The sequence below is a fragment of the Melanostigma gelatinosum genome, assembly GCF_949748355.1.
Source record: "Melanostigma gelatinosum genome assembly, chromosome: 5".
In the NCBI taxonomy this organism is placed as follows: domain Eukaryota; kingdom Metazoa; phylum Chordata; class Actinopteri; order Perciformes; family Zoarcidae; genus Melanostigma; species Melanostigma gelatinosum.
The window spans coordinates 10850748-10878622 of NC_136638.1; the positions used below are offsets into that span (position 1 = coordinate 10850748).

Sequence of the window (27875 nt, forward strand, 5' to 3'; positions counted from 1 at the left end):
AAAATAAAAGAGTGTGAAAGGTGACCGGTACCTGCATTAACTGGATCACTATCTTCGGGTTAATTTTTACACATGATTCTGCCGATGGCCATATAGTCAGCACGGCGCTGGGTACCTGTCCGTTCTCACAGTGCTGCGTGGCCTGCAGCTCGTACGGCGGCTCCACAAAGTAGAGCGAGTGTCGGGGGAAGCCGGGGATTATGTTACTGAGCTGGAAGCCAAACATCACCAGCCAGCTCTTCACATCTACAGCAGACAGGAGGGACATTAATTAGCTGAATGACTAAGTTAAACACGGTAGCAAACAAATCATTTCTTTTATCATAAGAAGAAAAAAGTCAACGTCTATTTCCTCGTGCGACACATCTGGTGTTATGCAAAGCTATCAGCTACGGTGCCATCTGCGGTACATTTCTGACTTGCATGAGCTGTGTTTTCTTCAACAATCTGTTTCTTCTGCACAATAGAGATATCAAAGACAATGTCAGGACTCAACAAGCTGAGTTTGGCTTGTTCTGGGGATGTGATTCAACTTATCCGCAGTCTGACTATTCTGCTGTTTCAACACTACGTTCTTGAAAGAAAACAGGATTTTTAATTGTCTTGATCATGTCGATTATGCAACAGAATTCACCGTCCACACCACATTAATGCGTATCAATCCTCTCTACCTGTGACGTAGTTTTTGACGTCCAGCATGTCACTGAGGGGGTTGTTGTTCTTGAACATGTACAGATTGAACGGAGAGGGATCCTTCCCGATCTTGGGCCAGATGCTGTAGTCGGGCGACGTCCAGCGTCCGGCCAAGACGTCGTAGTCCCGCTGGGTGAAGTGCACCAGCTTAGTCAAGGGGTCGTAGAGGCCGCCGTGGAAGCCCACCACCAGCTGGAACTCCGGGTTGGAGTCCAGGTACACCTCTCCGTAGGCCGTGTACTGCACCTGGGTGACGCAAGCATCAGTCATGTGCCTTAAGAAGCCTTGTCCATATGTGTTTTTACCACATCGTTGTATTTTCGCAGCAGTAATCGATTGCAAACAAAGTGAGAGTCAAAAGATTCTTACCTGTTTGATCATTTGTCCATTGCTGCTGAAGACAGCCAGCGGTGTGCCAGTGTTGTCAGAAGCTACATAGTATTCCTCTCCGCTGCTCACCTCCATGGCGAACAAGTGTCCCTGATCACGTGACAGACAGACATCCAGTACATTTATATCATGCCGACAGATAAAGATGTATCGCTCCAGCAACAATATTTACCAGTAATCAGCTTTAACAGATAATATTTTGTTGAACGGGAAAGGGTATGTTCATCGACCCTACCTGCAGGTCGTAGTAGAGCGACGAGATCTCCGAGCTGGAGTGGTTGAAGATGTGCGTGACCCTGGCCGGGTGGTTGAGGTCGGCGTAGAAGAACTGAAGGTGCTGTCCCACGCTGTTCCTCGTGGACACCCTGCGGCCCAGCCCGTCGTAGTGGTACACGACGCTCCAGCCGCCGGGGCCTCGGTTGTAGGCCCTCAGCAGCTGACCTTTGGAGTTGTAGTCGAAGATATCGGAGCCGCGCTGGCTGAGATACCCGTCTTCATCCAGGCGGTACTGGATGTCTCCCAGGCGCGTGATGCGGTCCCTGAGGTCGTAGCGGAGCGGCAGGATGCGAGCGCTGTTCCCGGGGTTGAGCAGGTGGAGGTTGCCGTTCAGGTCGTAGCTGTAGCGCCAGGTGGACCAGTCGTTCACCTGATTAAAACAAGGAGTGTTAGGTCTCGCGGACAGTTCAGAGTGTGTGTCGGCAATAGCTCCTGGGCCATATTAGGTGTCACGACCACTAAAAAACTCCACATCGCAGCAACTCTCTCCGCACTCACCTTGACGCCGCTCAGCTGTCCGTCGCCGTCATAATCATAGCGGTACTGAGTGGTGTTGGCGTAGGGCCCGATTTTGAGCTCTCTCTTCACCACCCGTCCCATGCTGTCGTACTGCACCGTCATCCAGTACATCAGCGAACGGAAGATCTCGTACTGAACCTCCTTGATGCGACCGTGGGTGTCGAAATGCTTGCTCAGCGTCATGACGGCGGTGGTGATGATCTGATTAATGTCGTAGTAAATGACCCCGAACTTTCCAAAGTGCTCCACCTGTAGGAGGGACGGAAAGGTTTAGGGAAAAACGTGAGTCCTCTGGCAGCCACAGGAGGTGCATTCACACACACACAAAGTTTGCCGTGCGAGTTGAATTCTTTTTGTACGACATTGCTCGAAAGCAGACCAGGGGAACCGCACCTTCCCAGAGATCTCGTCGTATCGGTACAGGTCAACGGGCAGGGGCGTCTCACTGATGACCGGCTTCATGCTGGCGATCCGGAAGCTGTTGTCGTGGTAGGTGTAGTCAAACCTCGCGTTGACCATTCCCTCCTCACTGAAGCGGTAGATCTGCTTGTCGATGAGCGGCCCCATTTTGCGGTAGCGGATGGTGCACGAGAAGCCCCCGCTCTGCAGGTTGACCATCTTCAGCACGCCGGCCGTCTCGTCGTAGCCGAAGGTGACGGCGGTGCTGTCGTACACGATCTCCGACAGCTTCGCCAGCTTGCCGTACTTGTAGAGGACGCGGCGGCCGGTGCCCAGGTAGTGCGTGGCCTGAGGTCGGCCGTCCTCGCTGAAGTCGTGGATGATGGAGGCGTTGCTCTCCGGGGGGTTGTAGGTGTTGCGGATGTAGCCGACTGACACGTGTGTGAACATGGTGTGTCGGGCCACGCTGGGCATGGTGACAGCAGTGACGCGACCCGAGGCGTCAAACTCGAAGATGTACTGCCTCTGGCTCTGCAGCAGCAGCACCATGGACTGGAAGCAGAGAGGGAGGCACAATCCGGATTAATATTACAGCATTATCAATGGATGACTTGCCTGCTGCGAAATAGCACCGGCAGTGATTTGCTCTCAGCTGACAAATTTGAATCTTCGTAACCGTGAAAATGATGTATTACTTCACTCAATTCTGCAATTCAAATTAGTATTCGTTCTTGCCTTTCGCGGGGGCTGAGGTTTGTTCCCTGGATGACAGTGTTAATGTGCTTACTTTGTCAAGGTAGCTGTAGCTCCACACCTTCCCGTCCACAAAAGAGCGGGACAGGATGCGTCCCTGCGGGTCAAATTCCGTCCTCTCGCTCATGCTCCCCCTCTGCAGCCCCACGAGCTGTCCGGTGGTGGAATACGACACGTTGACCACTGCCAGGCTGCTGCTGGGCAGCCACATGGCCGGCCGGCCTTGGGCGTCGTACATGATGCGCAGCGTGAACTTCCGGTGGTCATCGTAGATCTTCTCCGTGCGCGTGTTGCGGTCGAAATCAATTGAGAGGAGATTGCGGCCATGAGCCTAAAGGAAAGGGAGAGAGGGGAGGTTCATTTCAGGAAATGCTGGTATTACGTTGAAAAACAAGGGCCTCATTGAGTAGTCAACTCACTCTAAGCTTCCTCCCAAACACGGTGACCCTGCCCTTGGTCTGCTCCTTGCGCAGACGCCATTCGATGGAGTTGAGGCCGTTGTCGGTGGGCAGGGTGATGTTCCGGCGACCAATCGTAGGGCTGACAGAGCCTGCCAGGATGTGGGGCTCTGTGTGAAAGCTGATGCCCATACCGTTGGCGTACATCACCCTCAGGGTCCCATTGTTGCACAGCTGGTAGCTGTTCCTCACCTGGTCTGTAGGGGGAGACAGACAGGTGTATGGTGAGGAAAAGTAGTCACCGGTGGGACCAGATGAGCTTCACCAACGTCTGACAGAATGTCCATGTTGTCAAGGAAGAAGGAAATTAGGTTGTAATGTGTGTGTGTGTGTGTGTATGAGCTTCTGCATGAAAAATAACATTTTCTCAAAAAGAAAAAGTCCAATCTCAAGCCGAGCGGCTCATGTCAGTAAGAGCCAGATCGTCTTCATAAAACTATTATGGACCCGACTCGTCTTCGTACCAACTGAATGACAATAGACGGTCTAAACTCACTCTCTCTACAATCTCCCCATTACTCCAGTTTAATGACTCACTCTCAAACACAAGCATGGAACCAGATAAGCCCGTGTCTCATGCTGACGCAAACATTTCCCTCAGATGTCTGAAAACAGGCGTCCTGATCACAACGATGTGATTGAAAGTCAGATAAAATTGTTTTCGGCTCAGAAATATCTGGAAGATTAGGGAGGGAGGGAGGGGGGGGGGGGGGAGGGTTCTTTTTTTTTTAAAGTTCCTTTACAAAAGGTTATGGGATCAGATGGTGTCTCCCCCTTTGAAGCCGTGGCAGTAATCCATAAGCCCAATTTGTAATAAAGCTCCTGGCACATTTTAACAATGCCTCAAACAGACAAGTGAAGCTTTTTCCATTGACTTGGCAGCAACAGCCTTTAGATAAATCTCCCCTGCTCCCTCTGTCTGAACGACCTCGGAATAAAACAGAAGCGAGAGAGAGAGAGAGAGAGAGAGAGAGAGAGAGAGAGAAAGAGAGAGAGCAATGAGAGCTTGAGGGGCCAACCAGAATTCACTGTGGAGGAGTTAATGAAGAGAGCGAGAAAGAGCGGAAAGAGAGGGAGACGGTTAAGTGAGTATGTCAGCAGAGAGCTGTGCAGGAACCCACACAGTGCGGCGGAAACCTTAAGTGACTTACAGCTCTGTGAACAACTCTCCCCTTTTCCTCCCGCAACGCAGGTGGATCACTGAACACCTCTACAGCGTGTTCTCTCGGAGGCCTTTCAGACTTACAGACACCCGCCGTCTGCGTGGAGGAAATGATTCTCCTTCTTCTCCGTCCTCTTTAAAACAGACCAAATAAGCTCGGGGATCATGGGCCCTGGTTGAGAGCTGTGTTTGTATGTCCTTGTGTGTGTGTGAGGAGAAAGCTTGAGGGATGAGGAGGATTCACTCTGCATGACTTAATGAATTTTGCTGTGATGATATTCAAAAGCAGGATGATCCCAGCTGGTATTAACAGCTGTATATTGGTAATTTGACTCGTGAGAGGGAGCGAGAGAGGGCTGGATGTGGGCTGGGAGGGGAAATGATTTCCTGGAGCATGCACATAACTGAGCGAAGATTACAAGGCTTTCAATTAGAGTGGGACGCATGTTGTCCACCAGAGAGGGGGCGGATGTTGAAAACTAAGACGAAGCAGTTTTGTCCAAAGAATTGACAACGCCTTAACTTTATGTCCACAATGAAATCATAATATCCTATTTCCCCGACGCTGTTGACTCAAGCCCAGCATTCGTCCACCTTCGTGCAACATCCTCAAGTATTTAAAAACGTGAAAATACCTTGCACCACAGTGTACGAGGCCTCCACGGAGGACAGGTTGGTGATGACGGTGACGTCGTCGTCTCTGCTGGAGCTCTCGATGTCGATGTTGATGGAGCGCTCGATCTCGCGGTGGAGGCTCGTCACCATGCCCGTGGGGTACGTGACGTTGGTCAGGCGGCCCTCGCTGTCGTACCTGGGAGGCGGGACAATCGCAGTCAGGGAAATTGGCAAGGAAAAGGACACGTTTTCACATTCGTGCTGCATAGATAGACACACGCACACGCACACACACACACACACACACACACACACGCAAACACACGCACACTGCCGGAGATGAACATGGTCATCTGAGAGGAACTGGCTGTAGTTATAGAAGTGAACACTGGGGGGCAGCAGCACTCTGTGTGAGGTGTGAGATGAATCAGTGGGAGTGCAACAGAACAGAACGTGATGAACATTAAACCCGTGAGAGGCATTCATCTTTGTATTTCAGATAGGTGTAAAAGTGTTACAGGCATACATTCAGACACTCACTGGTAAAACGTGGTCCACCCGGTCTCGTCAGCTTTGGTAGCCAGGAGGCCCGTGTTGCCACTGTAGCCCATAAGGGCCACTTCCTGGCCCACGGCCGACACGCTCCGCAGACCCCCCGTGGGGTCCAGTCCCAGGGTCACCATTTGGTTCTCGGGCAGCAGCACCAGCCTGAGCAGGCCGGCCCCTCCTCCCTGGCCCTGGGCGTCCCTTCTCACCTTCACCGTGTTGTTGCAGTTGTCCACCAGCAAGGCCAGCTCTCCGTCCGCGCCATAGGTGAAGTTGTAAAGCGGCTCCCCGGTCACCAGGCTAATTGTCTGGATGTGAAGCCCCTCCCCGTTGAAGACGTACAGCTCCTGTTCCCTCGGCGACGCCACCTCATACTGCGCGGCTCCTCCGTAGCCGACGCTGGAGAAGGCGGGGCCCGGCCGGTTGGCCCGCACAGCTCTGATGCGTATGTTGTTGAGGTCGGCGATGAAGAGCGTGCCGTCAGGGGACGCGGCCAAGGAGGTGGGGGAGTTCAAGCCGCCGTCGGGGGCGTAGCCGTCGTCGCCGTAGAAGCAGTTGCAGTTGACGTCGTTCTTGCAGTCGCAGTCGGAGGCGACGCCAGCCAGGAGGGAGATTTCTCCATTGGTGCTCACCTAAAGGACAACGCACAGGAGGACAGGAAGCGGGAGAGGAGAGACGTGAATGATGAGATTTGAAAGGAAAAAAAGAAAGTCGCAACTCGATGAAAGAAGACGTATCACCAAAAGCACGATTCATTTTGAGTTATCAAAGCAGGGGAATGCCCGAGCTGAATGTGGTCTCTGGACAGCTGAAACAATCTGAGAATATCTTTTGAAAATAAACGCCCACACAGCCCGACCAGCTGTGCTGTGAGTTTTTGCCGGCCAACAAGCTGGACCAACAAAATTGGCTGTAGAACAACGGCGCAGATGAGCAACTGTGCTCAGCACTCCTTCATCTCCTACCTGTCTGACTCTGTTGATCTTTTTCTCATCCGTCTCAGCGATGTAGAGGATGCCGGTGTGGGACAGGGCGATGGCCGTGGCGCTCTCCAGGGCCGCGTGTATGGCCAGCTTGCTGAGGCTGTAGTCGATACCCGGCACTTGACAATGCATGGGCCGACCTGCGATGATGCTCACCTGTGGGCAACAACAGAGGACGTCACATCCGCCATCCGGCAACGTTTCGGACGCGGAGAGATGTTCAGCCGCGAGCCAAACAGTACAGATGAAACTTTCAATGATAAAGTAAGACCCCCCAGCAAGTAGAATATTTCAAGCTCTAATCAGTAATGTTACCACCACTGCGAAACTTAGAAAACTCTGTCGGAAAATGAACTTTTACTTCTAAATTGCCTTGAGAGAGCCTAATTGGGACACGATCCTGTCAAAGCCACCCTCAGGGTTTTGCAGGGGCGATCCGGCCTTTGTGGTACAGACCTGGTGGTTCTCGGTGATGCGTAGGACGACATTGTTTTCCAGGACATAGAGAGAGTTGTCCATGGGGTTCACCGCCAAGTCCGTGGGCCACTCCAGACGCACCTAGTAGGCGGAAACAAAAGTTAAACATGAGATAATATCTATGCTGAGGGAGGCGTTTTGAAAGGATGCCAAGGTTCAGACAAGTCTCCTCATTTTTTTAAGTGACTGCGGCCCTCACTCTCTTCTGATCCATTCATTTGTCCATGGACTCTCGAATCCCTTCCTAAATCAGTCTCTCCGTGACCTCCTGGCTGGCGCTCGTCCACACAACCGCCCCAGCTCAGCACTCTCGGGGCCGTTAGATCATTATCTATCGCGCCGTCACCTCTCGTCCCCCCCAACCTCCACCTCCCTCCCCAAACCGCCGTACCTGGCTGACGTCCATGCTGGAGTCGCAGCTGAGCGGCCGCACGGTGGTCAGGTCGTTGGCCCCCAGCAGAGTGGAGATGATGCCGTTCTGGTCCACCTTGCGGATCATGGTGGCATCCACGAAGTACATCAGCCCGTTTTTATCCACCGCGATGCCTGTCAAAGCGGAGATGAACACCGTTAGAGACCAACGCATAACTCAGAACCGCGGGGTGACCCGTGGACGTTTCAAGTCAATTAAACTTTGGATCTTTCCACCGGCTGGAAACGGATAGCAGCCCTGACAGCCGAATTGCTCGATGCTTCATTGAATGAGAGGGAACAAAGTGATGGAGGGGCCACTGAACTGTTAGATAAGTGTTCGTTTTTGGGATGAGTCATCGGGATGCGGAGCCGAGCTCATGCTCCTCCCAGAGGGCGATCGTAGACTGCAAGCAGATTCTTTAGAAAGGCAAGTGATCGAGTGATCACTCTACTTCCCTTCCTCAGTTTCCCCTCGCTGTCCCCCCCCCCCCCGCCTTTCCTACAACAGATGGAGGGACACAGCGAAGGGCACGCTGTAAATGAGAGAGAGAGAGAGAGAGAGAGAGAGAGAGAGAGAGACGGAGAAGGAACAGGCAGAGTGGGCAAGCTGGTGTGTGCCCACTGGTGGGCTGACTTTGCCTGTGACAGGTAAGAGGGAATCGGTGGCTCATTGTCTTCTCCTAGCACTCACACACATACACATGCTGTATGTATACGGACAGTGTGTGTATGTGCAGACACACACACACACACTTGTAACACTGAATGGAAATGTGACAGTGTGACATCCTTGACAGTTTGGTGTCACAATGTTCTCAGATCCAATGATCCACAAAAACCATTCCATTAATAAGTTTAACATTAACCTGGTTTATAACCTCCTTCTGTGTCTGTCCTGCTTTAGTTGAGTCATGCGATGGGCACACTGAGAAAACAAATTATACTCCGGGAAAGAAAAGGAAAATGGAAGGCGCCTCAATCTGTCTTGAAAATCACAATGGCGCTTTTTTTGTCAGCTATTTTCATCATTTTAATATCACAATCTGAAGAATCACTTGAATGCAATACATCTCATTCTGTAATCACGACTAAATATATAGGTTCTTGGCTGTTCTGGCCTGATCACGCTTCCCTAAAGCTGCAACTGACGATTAGTTTCATTATAAATGAAGTCAATAAAATGTCACAATTTCCCACGGCCCACGTCTTTAAATGCCTTGCTAAGTCTCGAACAACAGTACAAAAAGCAAAGGACGTCCAATTTATGATATAAAATCATATTTGGGAGAAAGCCAAATGTTTTCGCGTGACGATTGCCTTAAAACGATCATTCAATCAACAGCATAATTGCTGATTCATTTTCTGGACCTTTCTTTTGACAGTGGCTCACCTTTGGGGCTCATGAGAGTGGCTTCGGTGGCTTTGCCGCCGTCGCCGCAGCGCTCGTCAAAGGGCAGGCACTGCTCCCCTGTCCCAGCCACCACCTCGGCGTTGTCCGACAGCAGGCGGCCTCCCGCTAACGAGTGGACGCGGTAGATTCTGCGGGAGTTGGTGTCGGAGATGAACAAAGCCCCAGATACTGGATCCACTGCCAGGAAGTACTTGTGGGTTGGGTTGTTACTGAGGTGACAGAAGAAAAAAAACAATCATCATGTCAGTGAATAGCTTAGTTTTATATTTGAAGTCGCTATTGTTGCTGGAATGTGCAGAGGAAGCTGTCATAAGGATCTTACCTGTGTCTGAAATCTTTGTTCCTTCAAGGGAGAAAGAGAGAGAAAAGCACAAGAAAACAAACGTTAATTCACACAAAGCCTGCCGTGGTGTGAACAACAACATTTAACCCTGGAGGTCTGTAGCACGGTGTATAATTCTACCTCGATCCTGCCCATCCCCAGTGTCTCACCTTATTCTTTCTGTTTCAAGGGAGGATGAAATCCTACACGTTCAATGCACTGAAACCATCGAGTCTTTCCCCCTCTCCTTGTCCTGCCATCTGACTTCAATCCAACCAGTCCTTCTTGTGTCAGTGTTTTCAGTACCTCTAAATCCCAGTCTGCTCTCTAATTGATGAGTCGTTTACCTTAATTCCAGGATGCCAGTTGTGTTCATAGACGGGTAGACCCTGCGCACAAAGTTGAGGTCCCCGACAAAGAGGCTGCCATCGATGCCCATTGCCAAGGCGACCGGCGCCAGCAGCTTGTTGCTGTCTGCCAGGCCGTTACAGCTGGGGCAGGAGATGCTGCGCCTCCGTCCGTTTCCCATGACGCTGGTGATTACCGGGGGCTGCTCCGTCACAAAGATGTTCTCACCGCTTCCCTTGTGAAGGATACCTGGACAGGAGAGAAACATAAGCAGAGTCAGGATCATGGTTTCAGTCAGAGGAGGAAAGGAAATCTATTCATTGACTCGTGCTATCAGCAGGTCAATGTCCAAATATGAACTAAAGGCAATCCGGTAATCCTCTGTACTTTGTAGTGAGGAGGGCTAATGAGCAGATGTTAGTATGCTAACATGCTCAACAAAGCTCAACATTATATATATGTATAAGGGGTGTAACGGTTCACAAAACTCACGGTTGGGTTCGGTACGATACAGTGGAGCCACGGTTCAGTATGTTTCGGTACAGTAGAAAACTACAAATGCCAGAGAAATGTACTTCATTTTAAAATATATTTATTCATTACAACTAACATCATGAAGTAATTCTTTGACTTTGAACAATGATGGAACTATACCTGAGTGACTCATCTTCTGGGGTGTCTTCTTAGCAACACATAAGCATAAAAAACAAAAGCTGCTCCTTAATGTTATGTAGTATTGTTACTTACATCTTGTATTGTTACTTACATCTTGCAAAAGAGATTTTTAATCTCAATGGGACTACCTGGTTAAATAAAGGTTAAAAAAAAAAAAAGAATTTTATTTTATTTTTTTTATTCAAACGTATTGTTCGGTTCGTCATGCGTACCGAACCGTGAGCCTCGTACCAAACGGTTCAATACGAATACGCGAATCGTTACACCCCTACTATATATATATATATATACCGTTTATATATATGTATAGCTCAACATCAGCTTTGTCACTGGGAGCATGACTCAGCATTTAGCTGCTCGCATGGCTGTAGGCTGTCAGTCTCGTTAATAAATTCATCTCCCAACACATATTTTGGTATCAACAAAAAAGGCACAAGGATGCAATGAAGGCTGTTTTACTGGCACTTGTGTGTTCAGTACCAGCGACATTTGATCACTTTGGCAACACATTGGCCTTTTTTTGATGGCCAAAGCGTAGCATTGCATCTCTCCTCGAGGAGAGACATTTCTCCACCGTACATGCATTCCCCCACTTCCACAAATACCGCCACACACCGCTGGTTCTCCATTGCGTTCATTCCATTAGTGCATTGATTGTCACAGCAGGTGAGCATCGCTGCATCAGCCCATTTATACTCCCCAGTCCTTTTTTGCATGACTGCACAGAGTGTAGGTAATGGAATAGTAGATCATGCAACAAGAATGGCCGCTGGCCCACCGCCACAGAGATCCCCAATAAGTTTCTGGAAAAGGTACCTCAGCCCCCCCCCCCCCCTGCTGATTGGCAGGTGCACATGTTTATTCAGTAGGGCTGGTGCGAGTGAGAGAACACAAGCTCTTCTCCTGAAAATCCTCACAGACAGGTTAAAAAAAGAGGCGCCTGGCAACTCCATGTGAACCACAGGAAGCACGGTGCTGTCTACCCCCCCCCCCACCCCCACCCCCCATGACAATAGCAAGTTATGTGAGATATACAGTACTGTAAACCTGCTGGGACTGGCTGAATATAAACTACAAGGTAACGGGGGGGGGGGGGGGGGGGGAATAAAAAAGTCCATATGGTCCATATGGGTACGTACCACTGCGTGTGTTCAGTATGTGATGCTTGTCGAGTGACCAGCCGCCCAGACTGGTGGGATCCAGTTCGTAGCCCTGCAGAGTGGCGGTCCTCTTCTCCCAGAGGATGAGACTGGCACAGGACTCATATTCATAGCCCACGGACACTGCATACAGGAGAGGGCAGAGACAGGGAGGAGAAAGAGGCAACGACACAAAGAAGTGAGAGAAGTGAAATGCATGAACGTAAAAGTAAGGGAGGCTGTGCAAAACTTCATCTGAGCACATCCTCCCAAGTTCCTCTAGGTTGTGAAACGTGTGATACACAGAGAAGCTAGTTAGCGCCTCGAACAAAAACCTGCCCTCACACTCGACTAACACTCCCACATGCTGCAAAATCAATTAAAAACCTTGTTAATTGGAAAGATCACTCATTGGGCCTATAAACACACGGGCCGCACCGGTTGCCACGGTGAAAAACTCTGCCGCTGCACCCAATCGTGGACAGCACATGTGCTGACAGCCTAAATGTACAAATAAGCAAAGAGAGCTAAGATGAAAGGAGTGCGTTTGTGTGCATGCATGTGTGTGTGTGTTTTTTTTTTTTCCGTGTTACAACTTGTTAAAAGGAAAAGCGTGTTAACACATCAACTCCCACTTGAGTGACAGTCAAGTCTGCTGTTGCCGGCACCTTCTCGGCTGCTACACTGCATACAATAATGTAGCATACCTGCAAAATGTAACCTGATCGTAAACCATGTATATGCTTTGTAATCTTTAAGAAACGTCAAATTTACGGTCACTCTCCGGGAAGAAGGGGACCTTTGAGTGGATGTATTTTCCCAAACAGAATGCCCCTCGTGCTTTTAGTCCGCACTGAGTCCCCCAGATGTCTGCCGCATCTGTGGCCTGACAGCCGTGTGTGGCTGACAGCATCTGTGAGCGACTGTGACAGCGGAATGTAATAGCACCGAGGCTCCCCTGGACTCCTGCTCGCTGCTCCAGTGGCTAACTGCTAACTCACCCTGATGGCTAATAACCCTTCACCGCAGTTACGGCTGGCTGACTGAACCACAAGCGGCTTCAATGAAAAATAGACGTATAAAAAAAAAAAAAAAAGTAGAAGGAAAAAAAAAAAAAGCACTTAACTGTGGCTATACCGCGGAGTTGATGGAGGCCGGGTTTCTGGTGTATTAGCTCTCTTCCAGGCTCCCTAATTAGCAAGCTCTCCCTCTGTCATAGCCAATGCTGCCTCACTGGTAACGTTTCTAGTCCACTGACCCCCACAACCCAGCTTCTCTCCCGTCCGTCCCTTCCACTCACCGACAGCTGCAGAAAGGCCGTAGACCCTCTGCCCGTACGCATCGGTCTTATCCCAGATGTGGGTGTAGGCCAAGTTGGGCGAGGCATGGAACCACTTCTGGAAGAGGTGGCCCTCCACTGCTACCATCAGGTGAACCTTCAGCAGGCCCATGGACACCACGGCCGGAGTCATGGTCACCTTGAGCAGCGAGCGGTAGCCCTGCGTCCTGGAGCTCAAGTAGCACAGCTTCAGACTTGAGCCAGGCACCTCGATCTGCTCATGCAGCACCTGGAAGACAAAAGAGAGGAGATGACAGGAGAGAAGGATTAGAGGGGGGGGGGGTTAGAGGGAGAGGGAGTAATGGGGGTCACGCTTCCACTGACGGCTGAAGGACAAAAAAGGGGAAAAAAACAATGGAAGAAATAAAGAAATAGAGAAAGAGGGAACACATGGGGTGGGGGTGGGGGGGGGGGAAGCTATGGAAGCGAAAGGAGAAAGAGAGCTGCAGGAGACAGGCATACAGGAGAGAGGGAAGAGAGCGAGGGAACCAGAAGGGAGATTAGCCGGCTGCCAGAGGTCAGTGGTACTGCACCTGAGTCTCCGGTATGATGGGTTTCTCCCCTGGCTTGGAGCTGAAGAAGGAGGAGAGAGGGGATGCAATCACAAGAGGGTCAGGCCTGACGAAGCCGCTCAGGTCGCAGCCCGGGATCGTGTTCTCTTCTGTCTTAAGCACCAGAGTGTCCATAGCATAAAACTGGCTCCAGGGCAGCCACACGGTGCGCTCCTGGCTCAGGAAGGGGGCGCGCTCGAACCGCAGAGTCAGTGATGCACCACCGTTAGCTATCAGGTCAAACCTGGAGAGGTTTGCAAGAAGAGGATGGGAATAAGGTACAGATGGGGACGCGCTGTGGCGGACGATCATACACTGTCAGTGTTTTGTTTCTTCCAATATAACATTTACTCCACTGCTTTAACTCATCGACAAAAAAAAACAACCAAACACCTGGAATCGACTTTTCAAAATGATTACATTACGTCGCAACAAACTTCTACAACGCACAGATAGAGACAAGGCTGCAGTAAAAGGTCTGAAATATAAATAGCACCATGTTAGAACACTGGTGAAAGTGAAACCTTTTGTCTCCACGTTATGACAGACAGCTGTGGGCTCACGATTAGTGCAGAAACAGGTCATTACACAGTTTGCCGTGGCAAATGGCCAGAGCTCTGTACGAGCCTGTAACAAGTGGGAGGAAACAGCACTCATCAAAACGAAACAAGGCCAGACAGGGATATATCAGAAACACGTTCTTTCGAGTCACAAGTTTGTGAGACTGGTGAGTAACTGCCTCTGAAATACAAGGTTAATTAAATGTTACTGGGAGTTGGGATGTTTCAGCGTCAGCTCGGCCTAAGTGGGAGAAAAGGCTGCAAAGAAAAGCACTGATGAGAGGAGGAGACGGGTGCTTAAAGAACCTGAGACAGGGAACACAGAAATTGCACATTTAATGAGTGGGAGGTCAGTCTAAAGAACCAATGAATCAACTTTTGAAGTCACATGTTACGGATGTCAGCCAGACTGGAATTCAATATCAGTTGTAAGGGGAGGGGGGGGAGAACTGGACAGAAAAGTCAAATTAAAGCAGCCTTAAAACTCCCCGGCAACTTGAATCCCTGTGGGGGGAAATGGAAAGACGTGTCAGGTGAGTTAACCAAACGTGTTTTGGAAGTTGGCTAATAAAGCAAAAGAACTGTGGTACTTAAACATCCAATTTCAAGGTTGTCATTCATTGTTTTGCTTTTAAAGTTTCTGTGGCGGCCTTATCATTTCATTCCACATGCTGTTTATCTCGAGTAAAACTCCTATTGTTGGAAAATGTTCTCACGTGACATAAAACCGTGTAAATCGTGAACATTTGATTGGCCCATTGCAGTATATATATCGTGCTTTCATATTTTCTTGCACACTCTTTTTCTGTTGTTTTCATTCCCGTTATCCTTTTTATTAATACATCTTCACTTAGGAGATTGAGTTTTGACTCCCGCTTGTGTTGTTCTTGGAAATACATTTCCTCTGCTCATATTCAAAATCCTCTTTCTTTGCTGTATCTAATTATCTGTGGCTGCAACAGCCCAGTTTTCCCATGGGATCATGATAGCTATCTAATCTAATCTGATCTAATCTAATGTCATTTAATGTAATCCAATACAATGTAATCTAATCTAATCTTATAAAACAGCCTATGTGGTGAGGTAGTTTCAGCAAGGAGTGCTGGGTAGCTGTTGTACATACATTCCATCCTGCCGCGTCAGCGTGTATCCATAGTGGGGGTAGTTGACAAAAGACACGTTCACCCCCACCAGAGGGGTTCCATCTGTAGTCAACACCTGACCCCGGATTAGAGATGCCAAACTGGAAGAAGACAGAAGACACAGAGTGAGGGAGCGATAGTCAATCTATCAACCCAATCTTCCTAACCATCAATCATCTGGTTTGATTAATCTCACCATCTTTCAATCACCCCTGTTTGCCCATTCATTCAGTCATTGCTCTGGTCCTTCAGCACTCATTAATTAGTGACAATCAGCAGACCGCGCCATCCAGATTAGCTCCCGTCAATCACGTAAACAAACCGTGACAATGTGGATGGACGTGAGCGTATGTTTGTGTGTGTGTGTGAGTGGCTGCGCCGAAGAGCACTGATACACATTGGATAACATTTATATATATACAAATATACAGCATCACTTTGATGAGCGGCTTTCTTTTGAAACATATGATGCCGGCATGTGGCAGTGGATGCGGACGAGACTCAGCACCACGGACAGCGCTTCACAGCTCTACCAAAGTCTACGGGGGAATCTCAGCCCGCTCTGCTTTGGCTCTGGGAATTGTTGATGTCTTGACTGGCTCTGTGAACACTTCTGAAGTCTTTTTGACATTTGTGTCATTGGATCTAGAGCAATTTTTATTTATTCATATACCTTCTGAAAGAATAATCCTTAACATGCAATCTCACAGGCATGTAAAATCATTTTTTAAACATTATTGGCAAACATGAAAACCCCTCTAGCCCTGAATTATAAAAATGAATTTAAAAAAATGTTTCCTGCATCAAATGCTATAACTACGGTAACTAAGTGATATGAATACTAATAGTAATGTGTGCTTGTAGCCTGTGTCCGTGTGCTCTCCCACCATACCTCGAGTTGAACGGGTTTTCCCCTGGTAGGACATGGGTGCTGTCCCGTCCCACGAGCATCTTGACGCGGTCGTAGAAGGAGCGGACGCGGGGCTGGAACGGCGGGCTCTGCTGGATGACCAGGAGAGGGTCCCGGGAGCCCCGACACAGCGGGCTGTTCTGACAGGGACTCTGGATGCAGCAGTCTGGGTCCATGCAGTCTGTTAGTCCATCTGAGACGGAGGGAAAGCGCAATAATGAGGTGGTGGTGTGAAAGCGGCAAAGATTGCAAAAAAAGACAAAAACTAAACCTACTTCTTCCATTCTTGATTTAATATTTTGATAATTAGTTCATAGAAGACTCCTCCAGAGACTCCTCTCATAACAGTTAATTCTATGTATTGTTTTAAAGCTGGGGTAGGCAACATTAAAGAAACCAGCAACAGTAAACTAGATTTGGAAATCGAAGAAAGAATCTCAGCCCCGCCCTTTAGGCCTCCATCCAAAGCCACGCCCCCAAAATAAAAGAAAGCGCATCGTTGTCATCGCTAGCCATATCCACTTATTACCAGCCAAGAGAAGCCAATGCGGAAGTGCCATACACTTGCATTCTCTGTTCTTGCCATTAGGGGGCGACTCCTCTGGTTGCAAAAAGAGGTCTGGTTGCATAGAAGTTTGAGAAAATGACTCTACTCCTCACTGGATTCATTACCTCAGTAAACATTGTCAACATAAGTTTATGGTCTCAGTCTCTAGTTTCAAGTCTTAAATACAGCATGATGTTCATTTCGTAAATTATGGTCCATTTAGGGTAAAATAGATCATAAAGCAGGGTATGCTTCAGGGCGGGCTAGCTTGTGATTGACAGGTTGCTAGCAGAGCCGTATACGGCGTCTCTACGTCACTCCTCCGCAGTCCAAATATGGTCACTTCCCCTGAGTGGTTGCAAAAAAAACAAGATGGCAATGGTCAAATTCCAAGATGGCGATGGCCAAAATGCCAAACTCACGGCATGAAAACCGCAGTCCACAAACGAATGGGGTGACGTCACGACGAGTAAGTCCAATTCTTGTGAACAGTTTATGCCGACTACCTCAATTCTGATTCATGCTTAAGCAAACACCAAACATTATCCGAATAAAAGTAAACAACAAACATGGCTATTGTCAGTACTCACAGCTGTCAAGCTAGCATGTTAGTATTGGGAAACATTGTCCGCCTATTACGAGGACTTTTTTTGTCAGAGCATTTGATTTATTGCCGTCGTGATGGAAAGAGAATTTCAACGAATATAACAAAAACATAAATTGCCTACCCTATAGCTTTGATTCATTATTTATCCTCTCTCATGCTTTATTACTTTAACAATCATTTATTTCCACAGTAGGCATTCTCAAGAGAGGGCTGCACTTATATAATAGCCCCATTTCACCTCCTTCGTTGTCCTTGTTGTCGGCGCAGGAGGTCTCCATGGCAACACTGCAGCCGGGGCCCCTCCAGCCTGTCTGGCATTCGCAATGCCAGCTCTGCTGCCCCATGGTGCACTGGCCGTTCCCGTTGCACAAGTTAGGACAGCCGTCTGCGAGGAGAGGACAGGAGGAGACGAGGGGAGGGAGAGGGATGATGGGAGAGAAGCAAGGTGATGGCTTGTTTGTTTTATCACCAATGATACGCACACACACACACACACACACACACACACACACACACACACATGCTCATATGGTTATGATAGACCAATGAGTCTCACTCAATTTAATAACCACGTGGTGGCATACTTTAAGTATCGATTGTTCAAGAATCAATTTAACTCAGCATGTCAATTTGAATGCGCACCGTCCCAACGTGTGTGTATGTGTGGACAGACCTCTCGATACACTCACTTGATAGAGCCCCACCCGATCATTACACTCTCTTTCCCTCTCGCAGTCTCTCTCTCTCTCTGTTACTTATGATTCAGTGTAGGTAATGGGATTCTGATGGCCTGAGAGTAATGCTTTCTCATGAGAGAATGGGATTATGTTCGCTTGAGTGTGTGTGTGTGTGTGTGTGTATCTGTGCGGTGGCAATCTATGAGCTAATGAACCTTCACTTTAGTTTATGCAAAAAGCTCTACCAGAATCTGAGGCCCCGAAGCCAAGAAAGTTCTGTAACTAGCATAGCGGGGCCACCCTCAACTCAAGAGTGGCTTTAAGGCAGGGAAAAGCAGACATTTTATGGGCGTCTGGTTGAGGAAATTTGCAATTATAGAGGGCAGTACGATCTTGTCAAAGTATTATCTGGTCACTTTTGGTTGGTTGTAATGCTAAAGAAAATTTAACGGAATAGTTTGGCATTTTGGGAAATAGGCTAATTCTCTTTTTGCACACAGTTATATGACCTGAGTTTAGAATAAAGACTGCAAACAGCTCTGTCTGAAGCTCACTAATTTACGTGCTGTATCTTGTCTGTTTAATCTGTACAAATACATTTAGTTTTGATGGGAGGGGGTTTTGTGCGGGTCTATTTCTTGGCTGGGAGCAGTGACCTCATTGAGTCTTGCTGTCACAGCGTGGTTGCCAGACAGCCAGCAGACACTCCAAGAAGTTCTTGTGCCCGGCTAAGACAATGTCACACACACACGATCCCCTGTACGAACGAGGCCAGGCTAGCTCTTTCCCGATGTTTCCAGTCTTTATGCTAAGCTAAGCTAGCTTTCCGCTGGCTCCAGCTTCACACTGAACGGACATATATGAGAGGGGTATCAAACTGCTCATCTAACTCTTGGCAAGAAGTAAGTAACAAAAAGCATGATTCTTATTTTAGATGATTATACACGAAAGAAAACATACTTATTCATATTATATTCCATTTCCACCAATCGATCCCCTTAAATGCTGCACACTGGCCCTTTAAGGTAACTTATAAATCCAAAAAATATTTCTCCTAAATTGGGTCTAAATGTCCGCTAAATGCCAAGAGATAAATACTTTTGTGTCTGAAAGCTTACGATGACATTTTCATATTCCATTCGGGTACTTTGCATCCATGCTGGGACAATTTTGCCCATCAATGTCTTTTAATAAAAAAGGCCTTTAACTCACCTTACCATTTTCCCATATCCTTCTAAATCACACTTTTCTAGCTCCAACATAAGTCTGTGTGTTTGCCACATTATAATCTATCAGGGAGAGTGTGAAGAAAAAAAAAAGAAAAAAAGGCATGATGACACAAAATGAGAATGTTTTCTCCGGCAGCACAAAGAGCCTCAAACTAACTTGTCACAGTGATTTCCGCTTCAATAAATGAGGGAGCAGGATGCGACACTCTTAAGTCTACCCACGGGATATGGAGGCAAAGACAGGGTTGACTGATAAAACAATACGTGCATGCACGCAAAGGCACTTACTCAAACACACACACACACACACACACACACACACACACACACACACACACACACACACACACACACACACACACACACACGCGCCCAGCACAACACACCCTAGAGATATTACCTGACATTTCCCACTCAGTAGTAGTGAGTGCCAACACAGAGTGAAGGAGGACAAAACAACCCAGTAAGAGATTATGAATATGAAACGATTTTCATTGAGTCCCGCTCAATAGATTAATGAACATATTTTCACTCAAGTTGCAATGTAGGGTTTTGCCCTCTAACAAATCGCCGCATCAATAAAGCCATGCATTATGAATACAAATAGCGCAATCTAAACCGTGGCAGCAGCGAAATTAACAGGCATTTCATCCCGATTGGCTTTTTGTCAAATGTCTCAACCACCAGGCGACGAGGGAAAGTCAACAGAGGACTTTGAGAAAGGCACGGCGCCATCTTGTTTGAACTCACAAGAGGAGGTGAGAGGAGGAGGAGGAGGGGGGGGGGGGGGTTAAGCAGCAAAGCTTAACCACGTTTTTCAGCTCAACAAGAGGAATAAAATCAAAGGTTTTTATCTTTAATTATTACCATTTTCTGCATCAGGGGACCGCTCATGACGCTGTATTAACAGTCAAGCTGGAATAGATTGTCCCCGAGTATTGAGCTCGGGGAACAAAGGCAGTTAGCAGTGATTGCCTGTTAAATGGAGTTGCCATTTAAAGCAGCCAAATACTTACGAAGCACCCGGACAGGACGATCCATAGCTCGCATTGATCGGCTTGCCTGGGCAGGCCGACACGAGACTCCTCTCTCTTTAATGCCAGGGCCCAGTCAATATCCCTCTCATACTAACGAGAATAAAGTGGGATTTCAGAAACTATTAAGTCCACCCTCCCCACTAATGTGGTTGGACTCTGATGAAATCCCCTTAAAAAGGAGAAGAAATTGCCTTGGGTTATGGGTCAGCACACACAGTCTTCAGCGCGCGCGTGTGTGTGTGTGTGTGTGTGTGTGTGTGTGGGTGGGTATTGGGGTATATGACTGGATAGAGAAAGATACTGCGCGAGACTCTGAGGAGAGAGAGAGAGAGCGAGAGAGAGAATGGGAACTTAGAGCATAAAAGAAAACTTTGTGCTAAAAAGTTCCCTCCGTTCTCCCCATTCCCCATGTTTCCAACTCTGCCTCTTCTCTTCTAAAGGTCATACAGCAAAGGCCACAGCCATAAATCTGAGACCGCTGCTCTATAGATGGACCGGATAACTCTGCGCTTCCTTGGATAAACCGCACCTCATCTGCTCCTCCTGCTGTTCTCAATGAGCTCTCTTGGAAAATGAAATTGATTACTTCACCCCACGTGTTCTCCGACCTGTCACCCTGCTTTCCCTTTCGGCTCCATCCGCTCTTCTTCGCCCTCCCTTCTCTCAGTCCTGCTCCCTTATGAACCCCGGGATTTACCTTTTTCTGTGCGCTGCTTCGTCATAAAACAATGAGAGCTGTTCCATTAAGCGCAGAGGGTGAGAGGACACTCTCAACGGTGCTCCGGGGACCTGCACTGTCAGGCAATCTGTGCCGCTCTGTGTAACCCGACAGCGGTTCAGCTGTGGGGCTATCTGTTAAGCATTCTTGCCGTGCGTGTGAGACAACTCACCCTGGACCTGCGCCCTTCTCTTTTTGCATCAATGTTTTAACCTCAGCCATGCTTCTGTTTATCTTTGTGTGATCTGACTAAACTGTTTGGATTTTTACTTTTTTTCCATTCTAAGGCTTAAGTTGGGGTTCGAGGATGGGTTTGATGAAAAGATAGAAACCTCCAATTAATACTGTACGCTCGCTGAGTCACACACACACACACAGTAAATAAATGTATTAGACGCTCCTCCGTGGCCCGCGACTGTTGCCACAAATGTAAACACGCACACACTCAACAGTTCTGTATTTCTCGGCACCACATTAAGGCCTCGCATCAGTGGCCTATGAAATTCACCAATTACCTCAGAAGTTCTTTACGGCTCTCATCATTTCCTCCTCGTGTGAAAGCAGCGGCGTTTACGCAATACTTGACTAGAATGCCTGAGCGGAGTTGTGTGTTGATGTGTTTTCCACGTTGGAAAACATGGAGGGGGTGGGGGGGGGGGGGGGACACACACGCTCACACGCATGCACATCCACACGTTCACAGCACAGCCCCTCGACACTTCCGATACCACACTAGGCTCTACGGTACCCCCACAACACATCGAGGCCCAATGACAGCGAGCCCCTGCTGCAGCGCACTGCTGCAAATGGGAGTGTGCTGCAGCGTGCAGGGAGTCGTCATCGAGGCCGGCACTCTGATCTACGCACAGATATCACCACAGAGTCTACAGAGCCAAGCCAGGCCGGAACCCACAAATGCAGCAGCTATAGCTTCTACCACCACAGGCTAAGAAACAGAAACACCAGAGTCAGATACGGTACCTGCTTTGTCAACCATGCTCCCATGGTCTGCAGTGGGAGAAAACGTGCAAAAAGGTAAGAGATGGGGAGAGTATTCTTTTATTCTTTTTAATTTCTTTTTAAAATAAATGCAAGCAAACATCATGCAGAGCTGAAATGAAGAACAGGCAAGCTGAGATAAGCTAACACCGACAGTGTCTGGTGCTGGTGAAGTGTGCTTTGCACCAAGCTGAAGCCTGACAACTCTTTCATCTTGGGCTGATGCTGCAGTCAAAGCTGCCCTACTTTCTGATGGGGGAAATGGGGAGATCACAAACTGTTATTCCCCTGCGTGGTGTATATATATATATATATATATATATACATATATATATACATGTGTGTTGCTTTGTGTGTGTTTCGGTGTTTGTGTGTATCAGATTGCAATCACAGTGCTTGTGGTGACAGGGAATGAGACTTTGTGTCTCAAAGCACTCTGGGTGAATCCAATGTGACAGTGATGTCGTATGAGACAGTGATTGACTGGCATTTAAAGGCACACTCACAGCACACACACTGACACAACCGTGGTCATGCACACACACACACACGCACACGCACACGCACGCACACAATGTGAGAGAGAGATTTTTTGTTTGATCCCGGTGAGGTGAAGAGTTTTACCTTTCATCACGTAACTTTGGTGTTTCAAAGGCCAAAGAAACTGACACTCCTGGGGTCTGCAGTTGAGAGGCAACCCAAAAGCGGCTAAATCGTGCTCTTTTGTGATCCTACCACCTCCACTCCTCTCCTCTCTGTTTGCCCACCTCTTACATCACCCGCCCCCAAATTCCCAAAAGTCTCCCTTTTGGCATCCACTTCTCATTTCCACATACCTTTAACACAGAGGGAAGGAGCAGCCAGTTTTGACTGAATGGGTGTTTGTTGTTGTTTTTTGGTGCACACCCATGTGTTGACAAGCAGACACACCCCCCCCCCCCCCCAGTGCACACACCAATACATGGAAGCGCTTACCAATGGTGCAGTGCTCTCCGTTCCAGCCCTGGTGACACTGGCACTTGCCGTCCTTGCAGGTGCCGTGCTTGATGCAGAGCGGGTTGCACACCCGCTGATCGCAGCCTGAGCCGGTCCAGCCCTCCTCGCAGCGACAGGCTCCGCCCATGCACACTCCATGGGTCCCACAGTCGACTGAGCACACCTCTGAAGGGAACGGAGAAAGATCTGGGTCACACATACACACACGTTATGCCAGGACTCAAAAAGTTGATGTTGTTTGTCGGTTTGCATTTTTCTACTTTTGCATTTTGTGCACTCTGACACAATGGAGATACGGCTCAGTGAGCACTGATTTGGTGACTAGGTAAAATTATGTATGGAGTTTATTGTGTCTGGTAACATATATCTGTTGTTGCAACAGCTATAGTTTCATGTTGAAATGTAATTATTGGGCACAGACATGCAAAAGCCCCCCCCCCCATCTCTCCTACAGAGGAGCAAGACATGCAGACTATGTGATGCTTTTGCCTCTTTTGGTTGGTGTTTTGCCTCTCTTTGTAGTCGACGTCAATCTTTTTGTGATTATGTGTCTCTTTGGGCTCATTTTGTGTCTCTTTGGAGTTGTTTTATACCTCTTTGTAGTGCTTTTGTGTCCCTTTATAGTCTTTTTGTGTCTCTTTGAGGCAATTTCTGTCCTATTTGGCCATTTAGTGTCCCTTTGTTGTCTTTTTGTGTCTCTTTGTAGTCATTGTCTGATTCTTCTTGGTCACTTTGCAACTCTCTGTGGTCTGTACATGTCTCTTTGAGTGACATTTTGGAAGTGAAGACAAGGGGTGGGGCCTGTGCCCGGTGGGCCTGTTCAGTAACCCATCCATGACTAGGACGTGTACAAACTTTCACTTTTAAACTATAGTTCTGAATCTCTGCTGTTTGACTTCGTCCCCTGTGACACTGAGCAACAATGTCAAATTACCCAAGTGCCAAAACAAGTCAAGCGCCCAAAGCGGAAAAACAATCAAAAACAATCAAACCCGCATTACACTGAATACATCTATCCACAGAACACCTTCAGTTAAAATCAGCGCCAAGGTTTTTTTTACTGAAGACTGGGTTTATTTCCTCCGCTTTGTTTGGGGGGCTCCCACGTTGCAGGCAGCGATGGTGGTGAGATGTGACAATCCCACTCATGTGCTCGGGACCCCCGCGGTGCGTAGGCAATGCAGTACGTACCGATGTTTTGATACACGCTTGCTGAGGGATCCTGCAGCGCGGAACAATGTTGTCTTTATCAAAGCTAAGCGTTGCCTGTCTCACAAAGAAAACGCTGGAGCTCCTCCTGTGACTGGGAAGCGTTGAGAGCCTGGTGGAGGTTGCCGTCCCTCTTAACAGTTTCTTTTTTTGTGGAAGTTGAGTATTTTATTATAAAAGGCGGCTAAACATGAGCTCAGCTACTTATACAAGCGATATCAATTGTGTTGTTCTCCTCCATCCAGGGGTACAGCTGGGAGTTATGAGCCTCGTGCACAGGAAGTGACTGCAGGCGCCCTCCATCTTCTTCTTCCTGTTGCCATCATTGCCCTCCATCTTCTTCTTCCTGTTGCCATCATTGCCCTCCATCTTCTTCTTCCTATTGCCATCATTGCTCTCCATCTTCTTCTTCCTGTTGCCATCATTGCCCTCCATCTTCTTCTTCCTGTTGCCATCATTGCCCTCCATCTTCTTCTTCCTATTGCCATCATTGCCCTCCATCTTCTTCTTCCTGTTGCCATCATTGCCCTCCATCTTCTTCTTCCTATTGCCATCATTGCTCTCCATCTTCTTCTTCCTATTGCCATCATTGCTCTCCATCTTCTTCTTCCTATTGCCATCATTGCCCTCCATCTTCTTCTTCCTGTTGCCATCATTGCCCTCCATCTTCTTCTTCCTATTGCCATCATTGCTCTCCATCTTCTTCTTCCTATTGCCATCATTGCCCTCCATCTTCTTCTTCCTATTGCCATCATTGCCCTCCATCTTCTTCTTCCTGTTGCCATCATTGCCCTCCATCTTCTTCTTCCTATTGCCATCATTGCTCTCCATCTTCTTCTTCCTATTGCCATCATTGCCCTCCATCTTCTTCTTCCTATTGCCATCATTGGCCTCCATCTTCTTCTTCCTATTGCCATCATTGCCCTCCATCTTCTTCTTCCTGTTGCCATCATTGCCCTCCATCTTCTTCTTCCTGTTGCCATCATTGCCCTCCATCTTCTTCTTCCTATTGCCATCATTGCCCTCCATCTTCTTCTTCCTGTTGCCATCATTGCTCTCCATCTTCTTCTTCCTGTTGCCATCATTGCCCTCCATCTTCTTCTTCCTGTTGCCATCATTGGCCTTGATGAGGACCTGACATTTGTCACAGTTGTGATGTTCAGAAGTACAATTAAAAGTTGTTTTTTAAATTGTTTTAGGCTTATGAATAGTTGCTGTGTGTGTGTGTGTGTGTGCGGGGGTTTGTTATGTGCTTGGCTGTGGGTGGTTGTTCTTCATTTTCCTTTAGTCTTTTCTTTTGTTGCTGTAGCTGCCTTTTCTTGCATTATATTAATTGCTATTTTTTTATACTTGTTGCAAGTTGCTACTTTGATGTAAAGCCCGCTGTAATGAAATGCGCTGTACAAATAAAAGTTTTCAGCACTACCCTGATAATCATAAAATAACCTTATAGTGTCACTTACGGTCTATTAAAAGATTTTATATCGCCTTGACAGTGAAACATGTCTCATTTTTTGGTTTCTGTTTGCTCCAATTGGGCGTAGATATTAAAACAGTTGCTGCTTTCTATTTCTGAGCAAGTTGCATCGGTTGTGGCTTTGTAGATTTCATCCAAACACAGTTTAAGACCCAAACAGTATTAAATAAAATGCTAAACTAATTAGCCCCGTATCCTAGGGGGACCACACAATTAGTTGCAACAATGGGTAGTCAGAAGCTCGTTTCCTCCCTAAGTACGACACCCCGACCTCCTTCTTTACTCCGCTTTACTGCAGCCGGAGCGGCTCTGCGGTCGCACTTACCCATAGAGCAGTCAGGTCCCATCCAGTTGGGGTCACAGCTGCACAACCCGGTGTCTGGTATAAAGGCTCCGTGGCCGTGGCACTGGTCTGGGCACTGGGCCCTGGGCAGCTCGCAGTGGAGCCCACCCCAGCCTGGCTTACAGTGGCACTCCCCGTTCACACAGATGCCATTGTTGGAACATGTCGGATCCAGGCAATCCACTGCATTAAGCCAGAGATACACCCATGTGACAAACAAAACAGGCAGAAAAAAAGAGAGAAATTAACAAAAAAAAACAACCACAAGCTAGAAAATGTCACACCAGAGCTGATTCCAGACACAAATTAAATATGAGAAAGAGACGCCACAAAGGATATATTTTCACTCTTTGTGTACACAAAACGACGATGAAACAGAAGAAAGAATATCAGCAGACGTATTACTCAGGCAATTAAAGCTCGCGATAATGAATAGCCGGGTCTATAATTGCATTGGGCACAGCAGCAAACGGCAGCGAGTCTCGCTGACACATTATTCGGCGCGCGTGCCCGCTTCAGCAGTGGTGTGTATGCGCCAATACAAAGGCGAGAATCTGACACTGTCAGTCTGCCAGGTTGACAGGCAGCTCTGAGTCCGAGCAGTGAGTGAAAACCAATTTGACAAATTACCTCCTCCCGGCAGAGAGCCCACCCACCCACCCACCCACCCCTCTCCCGTCCCCGTCGCTCACATTTTCCCTCCCTCTTTCTCTCCTCATCCTCTTTGTCTGACACCTCTCTCTCACCCTCCTCCTCTTCAGGCATGATTGACCCCTTCGCACCCCTATGCACACGCACGGTCGGGGAAAAACAAAGCACGCGCTCGCGCATAACCTCGGCCCCCTCGGTTCGATTTTCTGTTTGCCCGGCAGAAACGGCGGATCGCAGTTATCGATTGTCATGTCGCTAGCACTCCAGGTAAATTGTTTGAGGGACTCTGCTGTGATGAATATCAGATTTGAGACCAAAGGAGAAGGGGAAAAAAATGAGATGGGAGGGAGGAGAAGAGCAGGAGAAAATGCTGACCTTGCTCTCCGGCCCTGTGCTCTACTCCTTTCTTCCCTTTGTCTTTCTTTCCCATCTCCTCATCTTCACCCTGCGCTCTCTTCTCTCCCTCCTTCTCCAGTTCTCACTGCCTTCATACGTATTCACCTCTCACCACCGCCCTGACTCCCCCTCCAGCTCTCATCCCGCTCTCTTTCTTCTAGCTTTCTGATGACCGAGAATGTGGCGGCCTGATCCTTCTCAAGGATCAACAGAAGCTATTTTCATCCCTTAATACAGTCTCTCAGGTGTTTTGGCTGCGGTATCATACGTGTATATATATATATATATATATTTATATAGAGAGAACGCAGACTAAGTTCATGCTATGATGAGCTGTCTGACTGGAGTGTGAAGGAGTGTGGCTGTGAGGTGCGTTTGTTTTGGTGCAAACATTCATGCTCCGCCCCCCCCCCCCCCTCACCCTCTGCGCAGCTCGGCCCTTTGTAGCCGATGGAGCACACGCAGTTGCCGTCGGTGCAGGAGCCGTGGCCGCTGCAGAGAGGCTCGATGCACTGCGTGACGGGGACGTCGCACTCGGGCCCCTTCCAGCCGCTGTAGCACACGCAGGAGCCCTTGTCGTACTGGCCGTTACCGCTGCAAAGCACCGGGCACGCCGCTGGAGGAACAGAGAAAAGAAGGGTGTGGGGGGGGGGAGATTAAACCAATTAGGAGGCTTTTTAGGGATTCTCAAAGCAGTGAGAAGCCACCCACACCTGCCTAACCCCACCGACGCGTCACAGCAGTGCAGGAGGGCGACTAGAGTGGTTAAAGGGCTGGAGAGTGGCGATGACATGAAGAGTAATTACAGGCAGAGGTAACTAAACTATTCATCAAAGCCGTCTATCCCAGGTGAGCACCGAGCCAGGGAGACGTCGGCTGGGGGAGCTGCCATTCATCATCAGTCATC

General features: G+C 48.4%; 1 protein-coding gene across 2 annotated transcripts in view; it reads right to left on the bottom strand.

The window, feature by feature from the left end:
• The window catches only part of tenm2a (teneurin transmembrane protein 2a), a gene marked incomplete at its 5' end in the record, with an annotated part of 135414 nt that overhangs the window by 2191 nt on the left and 105348 nt on the right, over window positions 1-27875 (bottom strand). For both annotated transcript variants that reach the window (XM_079269021.1, XM_079269020.1), the window contains 25 exons: window positions 116-246; window positions 672-939; window positions 1063-1173; window positions 1319-1729; window positions 1858-2127; window positions 2272-2829; window positions 3065-3361; window positions 3450-3685; window positions 5286-5461; window positions 5806-6443; window positions 6777-6950; window positions 7251-7352; window positions 7663-7817; window positions 9076-9305; window positions 9419-9439; window positions 9766-10015; window positions 11581-11724; window positions 12881-13148; window positions 13453-13714; window positions 15154-15273; window positions 16065-16275; window positions 17475-17621; window positions 22872-23057; window positions 25904-26104; window positions 27390-27584. In XM_079269021.1, the coding sequence (XP_079125147.1) occupies window positions 116-246; window positions 672-939; window positions 1063-1173; window positions 1319-1729; window positions 1858-2127; window positions 2272-2829; window positions 3065-3361; window positions 3450-3685; window positions 5286-5461; window positions 5806-6443; window positions 6777-6950; window positions 7251-7352; window positions 7663-7817; window positions 9076-9305; window positions 9419-9439; window positions 9766-10015; window positions 11581-11724; window positions 12881-13148; window positions 13453-13714; window positions 15154-15273; window positions 16065-16275; window positions 17475-17621; window positions 22872-23057; window positions 25904-26104; window positions 27390-27584 (5762 nt within the window). The remainder of the gene's footprint in view (window positions 1-115; window positions 247-671; window positions 940-1062; window positions 1174-1318; window positions 1730-1857; window positions 2128-2271; window positions 2830-3064; window positions 3362-3449; window positions 3686-5285; window positions 5462-5805; window positions 6444-6776; window positions 6951-7250; window positions 7353-7662; window positions 7818-9075; window positions 9306-9418; window positions 9440-9765; window positions 10016-11580; window positions 11725-12880; window positions 13149-13452; window positions 13715-15153; window positions 15274-16064; window positions 16276-17474; window positions 17622-22871; window positions 23058-25903; window positions 26105-27389; window positions 27585-27875) is intronic.